Source organism: Pollicipes pollicipes, unplaced genomic scaffold (genome assembly GCF_011947565.3).
Source record: "Pollicipes pollicipes isolate AB1234 unplaced genomic scaffold, Ppol_2.1 Scaffold_7261;HRSCAF=8764_pilon_pilon_pilon, whole genome shotgun sequence".
NCBI classification, from domain to species: Eukaryota; Metazoa; Arthropoda; class Thecostraca; order Pollicipedomorpha; family Pollicipedidae; genus Pollicipes; species Pollicipes pollicipes.
This window is the reverse complement of record NW_023597054.1, coordinates 28602395-28612250: the sequence shown is the minus strand read 5'-3', so window position 1 is coordinate 28612250 and position 9856 is coordinate 28602395. Positions and strand designations below refer to the sequence as shown.

The 9856-nt window shown below is 48.1% G+C and overlaps 1 protein-coding gene across 1 annotated transcript in view; it reads left to right on the top strand.

Moving 5' to 3' along the window:
* Positions 1-280: 280 nt before the first annotated feature.
* Positions 281-9856, top strand: part of LOC119112491 (ester hydrolase C11orf54 homolog) — a 16765-nt gene continuing 7189 nt past the window's right edge. Inside the window, exons 1-2 of the mRNA XM_037236690.1 lie at positions 281-461; positions 9052-9150. Of these exons, the coding sequence (XP_037092585.1) occupies positions 383-461; positions 9052-9150 (178 nt within the window). The 5' untranslated portion in view covers positions 281-382. The remainder of the gene's footprint in view (positions 462-9051; positions 9151-9856) is intronic.

Sequence of the window (9856 nt, the reverse complement as noted above, 5' to 3'; positions counted from 1 at the left end):
AAACCCCGAGAGACACCTGTTTGTGGCATCTTGTGGGGGCAAGCTGGGTCATTTTTCACCCTTTCACTACCTCCCCCCACCCCCACACACTCATTCTGTGAAGCTAAGCCCCTGGTTTGTACATCACGTCATCAACCTGTTTTCGAGCTGGTGAGGGCTGTTCCGTGCCCCTTAAGTCACAATCCTGCAGCTCTAGCGCGGCCCACGGTCCGGCACCAGCGGCCCGGCCGGCCGCTTGCGTCTGCGCGCCGTACACGAGGCCCCAAGGCCACCAGTCGGCGTTGGCTGGGCGGGAGTATTCCATGCGCTCAGTGTAGATTCCCCGCCGGTGGTTTGTAAGGTTCGGAGGTGTCGTGGTTGGTGAAGAACAACCGCCGCAACCATGACGACCCTGGAGACGAACACCCTTAAGGTGGAGAACAGCGCTCTGTACCAGCCGCCGCAGGTCGAGATGGCCGTAGGTAAGCCACCGCAATCCACCCTAGCTTGGTACACGTCCGTATGGGTACATGGTCGACACCTGTGCCGGTGCGCGCGCTCTCGGACAAACTGAAGGGCACATCATCCGAGGACACCCGAGCCCTAGAATAACTCTTCCTCAGCTCATTGCCGACTACGATCGCTGACCTGCCCTCCTTTGTCGCGCGGGTGGTGCCGGGTAGTAATTGTACCCGCCGTGACGCACATTGCTCAGCGTCGTCTCCATTGGTCAGGTGGCAGATCATAGCTGTGGCCTTGGCGACAACCCGTGTCACAAGTGATGGCTGATGTCGCCATCCTGGAATGAAGTGCGCTGTTGGTCCCGAAATAACCAATGTTAAGCACGCGACGGGGTGGCCAGTTAAACGCGGCGCGCTCGGTTGGGGTTTAAGTGAACACCCTGACACCTCAAACACTAAGAGAGCCGGAGACAATTGCCGCAGGGTGGATAGGGCTCTACTTGAACTCCCATGGGGCAAGATTTTGAGGTCGCCAGGTCGGTAGAAGAATTAGCCAGATAAAATAAGGTCAAACTCCAGATCAGTGGCCGAAGTGCCCTCAGGTCTCCCTACGCAACCAGCCTTTACCTAGAGATGCCTGTTACAAGAACATTGTTACTATTGTTAAGACCAGGCCAGTGATGTTATTTTAACAAATGTGGTTAGCATGAGCAAAAACCTTCGAGGCCATCTTGATATTTGAATTTAAAATCGGCGCCAAATGCTGCCCAAGGTGTCATGTTCCCCAAATAAAAGGATGAGCAGGGTTATTTAAGTCAGTGACCCTCCCTAACCTCCATGAAGTCAACGTTTATTTTGTGACGCGATTTAGGAATTTGAAATGAGCCTAGAAAACTACGTAGAGACAAAAAGTAATAGCCTCATTCCTCGTAGAAAAACCAGGAGAATGTAGAGATCAATGCGTTGATGTACCAGCTACATGCCTGTAACGAAATGATATGAGTAGCAGATTCAAAATTGCCTGCCTATCCCACTCGACCTCTCAGTTTTTTCTTCTTCTTTTTAACAGTGAGCCACAGTTTTTTTTTACAGACCGCCTACATTCAGGGAATTAAACGAGAAGCATTTGCCAGCCATTATTGCGGTACAGTGCACAGATAACTAAGAACACAAGTACGCCAAAAACACGTGTACATGCAAATGATTCAAATAAACAGGCATCACGTTTCAAGGTTCGTCCAAACATGACTTCAAGTTAACGGGCATCACGCATCACGCATCATTTATGCATGCAAACAATTTCAAGTAAACAGGCATTGCGCTATACATATGAACGATTTTTAAGGGAATGCTCTGCATTTGAAGATATTGAGATAAGCATCAGATATGATGTAGAAAGCTTGCTTGTAGCTTTTTGTAGGCTTTCAGTGTTCAGAAGCGACCCTAAATAGCACAGTTTCAAAGGCTTGTAAAACTGCTTCACATTACGTTAATGTTTAATGGCGTCATGGAATCGTTTTGTGGCGACAGCAATACCTGGCAGCATCTGGCAGCTAGACTTAAAGAATGCCTCGAAACGCACGAAAGCGAACGCCAGCCAGCCATTCTTGTGGTGGCTACTGTGTCGGATGGCGGGTTAGCGGATGGCTTGTTTGTGGATTTTTTGTCTTGGTACTGGTATTAGGCTAAGTTGTGGTCTACTGTTTGACATACGCAACGTATCAATCGCCAGTTTTTATGGCAGATTATTAATATCAAAGCACGACATGCTGCGAAAATCGTCATATAGTGTCATGAATCTTGTACCGAAACCCGCCAAGGGCTGTGGAGGATGTCAATACTGTATTTTTGACTTATCATTGCATGCAGCGCTGTAGTCCTGGCATTGATATCTTGCGGTGTGCACAGTAGTTACTTTCTCTATTATTTGTAACTGGGAATGCAGTCAGATCCAAAAATTAACAATAAATTAGTAACATCGTCATGAATTTATTGCCAAAGCATTGTTATTGCTTTCCTACGGTAAATATCCTTTGCTTTGGTTAAGATAGGCAGGTGGAGCTACCGAGAATGTCTTTCCTGCCCAGGATTATTTATGCAATCGCTAGTTAACCCTGGTATAGACATTGTGATTCACTGGGATTTTTGCTGACATTAGTCCTTTGGCACGGTGTTTGATCAGTTGTTATCAGTCATTTATAACTTGTAAACTGTTATCTCATAGGTTTGACAAAGACTAGTCAACCAATGTGGCGCGTTTCGTAATGGCATCTCATAGGCTTGACGTAGACTAGTCAACCAATGTGATACATTGCGTAATGGCGCGAGTCAATGTCAGCGGCGTCGCTGTGGCAATACCGCAGTACGGTACTGTGACATGGCATAATGAACAATGATACAGGTTTTGTTTGTACTGCGGTCCCCGCTTTCATAATAAATCGATCCCTGCTTTCATAACAAAGTCCATGGCGAGAAGATGGTTCTAGAGTGCACTATTGTATTAACTCCGCATCCGGCATATGACTGGCCAACAATATACGACACAATACACAAGTCGGTTTCAGCAAAGCACACACAGTAAGTGATGTCACTTGCTCAGCCTGTTTTGCGAATACGCAAAACTTGTGTGGCAAAGACACAAACACATCCTTGGCAGATTCCGTATCTAACGATAATGAAAAGTAACATTTCGCTCGCCCACGAATCTCACGTGGCATTTCATCAGGAGCTTCCGGCCCTCTGTGAACATCGCCAAACGTCCACCCGGGGCAAGCAAAGCGGAGCTAGCTAGTCATGACAAATGTAAACTACTGGAATCGGCTTGCTGGGCGCGGTTGTCCGCCAGGCTCTCGACTCCCGCCCGGCCAAGGTCCGTGGTCCACGATCGGGCGTGCCACACCGTGGTGCTCCGACGGACCGGTGATGGTGACCTGCAGACGCCTGTCCACGATGGCCTCCAGAAGCGAGCACATGTGCAGGAAGGCCCTCGATACCTTCACCGGCCATAGGATGCACTGGTCGGGGGCACGGCTGTAGACGCGAGACGTACAGGAACCATGCAACAAAGTCAAGTCGTAACAAATTCATATTGGCATCCATCACCATGGCCGACAAAATTTTTCCCACAACAGAATGTTTCTGACAAAGAGCAAAATCAAGTCAAGCACAGAACACAACATTACAGGAATGACTTTTCACCAATTAATTACACCAATCCGTCAGACGATGTCGTTTTTTTAACTTCGTCCAAACAATTTTCCATGAATGAATTTCTGGGATCAGTGTTCAAAATAACAAAACCTGGTACGCACCTTGAGCACACCAACTGATGGTGGGAGTACAGTCTGCAGGAGAATGTGTGGCGTTTCTTCACGAACACCTTGCTTGGCAAAGTCCATCCCTTCCTCTGACATCAACTGGCCTTGAGCTGCCATTGCCATCGGATGCAAGCCATCCCAGCCATGGGCAAAACAGCGAGCAACAGAGCTGTTTGCGTTCACCCACCGCGCCACGAGTGCTCATGAAGACATACAAACTGAGGTGAACAAACGTTACTGGGATTCACCGCCAGATGTATCGCATTCGTTGCATTTTTCAAAGGGCGTTTATTGTAATAATAATTTTCTGCTCGTCCTGGGAAAATGAAACAAGAACTTTCTCGTGTGAGCCCAACCTCTAAGGAAGCGACGATGCCATGTTTAAGTGAAGGCTGCTTTTTATATGATCACAGGACCACCAACTATTTCCTGACTACCATCCACTACTTTAACCACCTTCAGCCAGCACGCATTACACATCGAGACAATTATCACATTCGCGTAATCGGCTTTGATGAGCCGTGTGCATTAAGGTCCGGTTACCGACTTTTTAGAGAACAAATTCACTCATTTTCCTGTTTGGATTGCCCTGTGCTTTCTAGGAGACTTTGAACTCTAAAATGGGTACAGGGTCCGTATCTCCTTGGATTTCAGCCTGAACGTGTTTTATCAAAACATGGTCACCGAAGCGGGTATTCCTGTTTTGGTTTTAATGTCTTGCAAGTGTTGCATTATATATCAAACGAATAGGGCCCCTGGACTTCCCAACGTACACTATGCTCCCCTCATGTTTTCCACAGTTTACACTGAATTTCGTCAGTCACCTCTTTGCGTACAAATCTTTTGAAACCCACTCTTGCATTATATCGCTATTTGTCCCCTACGCACTTACGCTCCGAGATAGAAGGCCTCACCAGAGACCTTTTTAGCCTATTTTCGTTCTTCCAAGTTGTCCGCACACGCAGTTTTGGTTTTCTAACGATAAATCGCTGTCCCTATACCCTATATACTCTTTTCGGTGACCTTTCTTTACAAAACACGCTCAGGCTGAAATCTAGGGCATACGGACTCTACCCCTTTTAGAGTTCAAAGGCATCTGCGGAGCACAGGACCATTATTAGACAATTAAAACTGCGCGTACGAATTTACGGAATTAATTGTAAACTATAGGAAAAACATGGGGCAATATCGTCTATGTCGGGGAGTCCATGTACCCCATTCGTTTGAAATACAATGGACGCTTGCGGGATGCTAAAAACAAAACAGGGGATATCCATTTCGGTGACCACGTTTTGACAAAACACGCTCAGACTGAAATCTAGGGAGGTACGGACCCAATTTTTTCACCCAAGTTTTTACCCAATTTTACCCAAGGACCCAAGTTTACCCAATTTGGAGCTCAAAACCACCTACAAAGTGCCTGACCGTACATACAGGAAAATAAGTGAATCTATTCTTAGAACAAGTCGGCGACCAGACCTTACCGTACAGAGACCGATCGTGGCCGATTATGCGGTTGTGATTAGTGCCGTGATGTGTGATGCGTGCCAGCTTAAGATCGTTGGCATGCCTGTGAAACGCGATGCTGTTTAATTGGAATCGTTTGCATGTATAAGTGACGCGTGATGCGTGGTGCCTGTGGACGTGAACTCGCTTGCATGTGTGATTGGGGCGCGATGTTTGTGGCCTGTTTGGCTTCAATTCGTTTTCATGTGCGCGTAGTTTTTGCGCATTTTATTTCTTAGTTAGATATACACGGTATCGTTGCAATGGCTGGCAGCTGCTTCTTGTGCGATTCCCTGAACGTTGGGATCGAGATCGAGATTGAAAAGGATTTGTGGGGAGCTTTGAACTTACTTCTGATATTTGTTTCAAAAAGGCATGTAGCCGAAATATCAACGCATCTATCTCTCCATTCTCCTGGCTTTTCTACGAGGACGAAGGCTATTATTACTGTCTAATCGACATGCGTATGGTCCCGACAAATGCACTAAACAACATACGCAAAAAATTAAGTCATAAAACAAGTTTTGCAGTAATACAGGGGTTTAGTTTTGACCTTAATCTGATCTTTTTTGGCTCGAGTTCAATGACATTAATTGTAATCCTAATTTTAAATGTCTATATGTCTAAGAAGCCATCACAAAGTTGCGTCACTTTATCGAGACACTTCGTTGTCGCATCATATCAGACAATCCCCTAGAACTGCCTTCGCTGCCAGCCATTGCCTGACTTTGACCTGCCATAGGTCATAAGCCTTGCGAGATATGTTGGACGGAATTATCGGATATTCAGTTGCTTACAGCTATGCACAGTTGCGCCGCGTAGAAAATATTTTGCAAAAACCTTTGGGGGTCAAATTGGCCCCCACCCAGGCGAGCGCGTGTATTGAATCATTGCGTAAACTTTTTGAGTGACCTGACCGCGCGTGGACTGCATTTTGGGGGCAAAGTTAACTGTAAGACTGCAGCAGCTCAGTTGAGCTCTTTTCCAAGAACGTGTCTGTGATCACATGGAAGTGTGCTTGTGGAGAAGGAGGCACGCATGTCATGTCGTTGAGATGATATACCGTTTGATGTGGTTGGTTATCTTATGCGTGGTAGTTACTTCATGCGGGAGGCATTTAAGAACATTGAAACGAAATATTAATCCAGGGAACTGAAAATGGACTGGAAGTGGGCCTGCAACCTGTGCCGTATTTTGGACTGAACCGGGCTACATTCAGGCCAGAATGTGGCACATCAGCTTTTTTCGTGTCGTTTATCGTCGGGGCGGTCGTAATAGCGGTACGTTTGTTACCGGTGTGTTTTTGTTTCGTCATGTATCTATTCGTCATTTAACGTTAGCGAATGCCTCAGTCTCGCGGGCCGCTGGTTCCAACGCGTGGCACGGCCGCGCCAACATTCAAGCCAAGGTCAACACAGCAGAGATTCGGTGCATCAGCATGAACTCCAGGGGTCTCTGGGAACGTTTTCTTGCTACTGGTTAAGTCTGATGAGCATCACTTTTCAGCTCGAGGTGTTTTGAGCATACGCTGCCACATGCGTTCTCGGCTGTTGCGTAGCATCGCTGCCCGCACCGTGCGGTTAATGTCTTCTTTTCAGTAAACCATATGTGCTCCGCCTGCAAGAGCCCGGCGACGCGTAAGGTGGTGTAGGTGCATGTCGCATAAGGTGTGGTGTAGCAGCCGTGACAGGCGAGGGTTTCTGGGCTCCTAAATTAAATTATTCTTCAAAGGGAAAAAGTTCCAAGCGTTTCTGTAAATTGCCTCCACTTGTCGGCTGCTCTGCTCCGTGTTAAAGCTCTGCCACAAGAGTTATTTTAGAGCAAAAACATTACTCACGGAAGATTATAGAATTGACACAACTTTTGGAACGTTTTTAGTCGTTTTGTGAATACCGCGTTGTCGTGTTGGTGGCTTTGCTCCTGACACTGCGTATGACAGGGCGCGAATGAGCTCCACCATAGCTGAGCTGGTATTTTCCGCATGTGGGTCGCTGCATACAAAGAAGTAAAGTGTCGCTGCAGCTGCGGGATTGTGTACACCACAACCAAACCCTCGCTGTCCCGCTCTGACACTGCATTTATCATTGGGACTAGACGACCGGCATTGCACGATGCGTAATGGCGCAAACTACGATGCGCACGATGCGCACGATACGCACGATGCGCAGAGGCGCAAGCCCGGACCGTAATCAACAACGTGCTTTCTTGTGATGCTTCATTTTTACAGATCAACCCCATACAACGGCAGTGCGACACTACCGCATCCTTCGACCTGGAATTTTACCTTGGGTTTTACTTTGACTCCGGTGTTTTTAGAAGTCCAGACTTGAAATGACAACGGGATTTCTAATGACGCCTTGTTTGTACAAATCCGTCTCATACAGCGGCAATGCGACGCTACCCCGTCCTTCGACCTTGAAACTTTGCTTTCAGAGCATTTTACCACTGAAATGGACCTTGAAGTTTGACGTTTAGGTATCGCAGGCTGAAATTGATGGCTGGCTTCCAGATAAGGTCCTGTTTAAAGACATTAGTGTCATACAGCGTCGGTACGGCGTGCTTACTCGGTTTATTAAGCTCTGGAGGTCTATCTGTTTGAGGAGGAAGAGAATGGACGTGATTTCCGTCACCAGCGGGCTGTGTTTGACCCATCAACTTGTTTTAAGCGGAATGGGCACGCGGCGCTGAATTCGAATACGAATGCGTCGCTAAATTATGGACATTTAGCTGAGACCCTTTCGTGTGCGCGTCAGTGCTAGGTTGCTGGCCGTTAACTAGTGCTGCCTGTCGGGTGGCAACTCGCTCTTTACGACCAGCGGCAGGCGTTTCTGTCATGCAGGAATGCTCGGTATGCGGTGAGTGGTGGACCTGACGTGGGTTTAGTTCAGGGCGTTCCAAGTTCAGTGCAGCTCATGGTGGCTCAGACCACCAAGTAGTGGATGGCATATAGCGTACTTAAAGTTGCATTGGCTGCACATTCGGGTTATGCCATTTTTATTCTTTTGGTGGTATATTTCCGATGAGTACATACCGGACTATAACAACAAACGCTAGATAGTGGCAGAATTATTGATTTGGCGGCAGGAATGTACCCAACCCGGGGCACATCCCAGTGTACCCAACTGTGCTCAATCCACGGCTCATGCATGTGAAGGACGCCAAATCCGAAGGACATGCACCAACTCACACGGTGGAATGGCTGCGACGATGATGCCGAAACTGAACCACCTAACTCATGGCACGAATGGTTCGAGACATTGGTTGCGATGGACAGATGGAACCCGTAGGCTTCATGTGCCGTATTTTAACACACACTGATTCTGGTTGCTATCTTGTCCGGAAAGGCAACCAAATATTGAATTAGTGGAGGCACTCGCCCCGAGCTTTGATGCCGACTATTTAAAGCACCAAACTCGCGCGTCTTATCATATATTTGCTGGGGTTTTATTACATATTTATTATATTGTATAACGCGGGCGAGTGCCTCCACTTATCCTAGATTAGCGGAGGCACTCGTCCCGAGCTTTCATGCCGACGATTTAAAGCACCAAACTCGCGCGTGCCATCAGATCTGGAGTGTTTTTGTTGAATATGTATTATTTTGTGGTATGATTTGTGGTATATCATGTTATGATCATGTATTTATATATGAGTATGCATGGGCAGGGGCACCTCCGTCCAGCGAGGCCGTCCGCCAGACTAGGAGCCGTTGGGGGCGGCAGGGTGTGGTAGGAAGGAAGCCCGTGCGCGCGTGTTGCTGACCACTCCCGTGGCTCCTCCGTTCACAGTGCTGGAGTCGGCGCTGCGCGAGAACTTTGCCGAGGCGACGGTCCGCATTGTTGACTGTCCAGACCTGAGGCAGGAGCCGTTCGGTCTGGCCGCCGCCGGTGAGCCACACCTGATAACCTCTCGTCTGACGTGTATTATGATCTTGCCTCTTATCTGAGGTGTCTTATGATTCTGGCTCTCGTCTGACATGTGTTGTGGTTCTGCCTTTCGTCTGACGTGCGTTATGATTGGCCTATGTTGATTGGAGGCTGTGTCAGCTGTCATGGGCTACTCTGGAGTTTTTTCGAGGGTATTTTCTTGTGTCCTGCTCTCCGTCTCCGTGCACGGCGTGCTAGTATTCCCCCCGGCCACGGCTGCTCAGGCGTAGCCCGTGTTGTACACATTCAGGGTTTTACGGTGCACCAAGCTGCGTTGCACCGGTTTCAGTCGGACCGTCCCAGCTTTGTGTGGGCGAGTGAACAGTACACATTGCGTATTTGGTTTGTGAAATCCAGTGGAATATTCTGTACACATGGCCTTAGGACCACAATCCTTGCTGACCAAAGCTCGATGCGATGACCTTCACCCATCACCCTTAGAGCCACCCGTGCCAGCGCAGCAGTCCACCTGCGGCCTGTTGCCCTGGGGTTGACGAGTGCCATAATGCTGTCTCTTGGGCGCGCGCCCACTGAAGTCGTATATTCGCTGGAGGTCCGGCACGCTTTGCCAGCAGAGGGTCATGGAAGAGTTGTTTATTTGACTTCGGTCGTGCCAGATCATGCCATGGCAGAAACCCAAAGTCATTTTATTTGTTGACCTTATAGG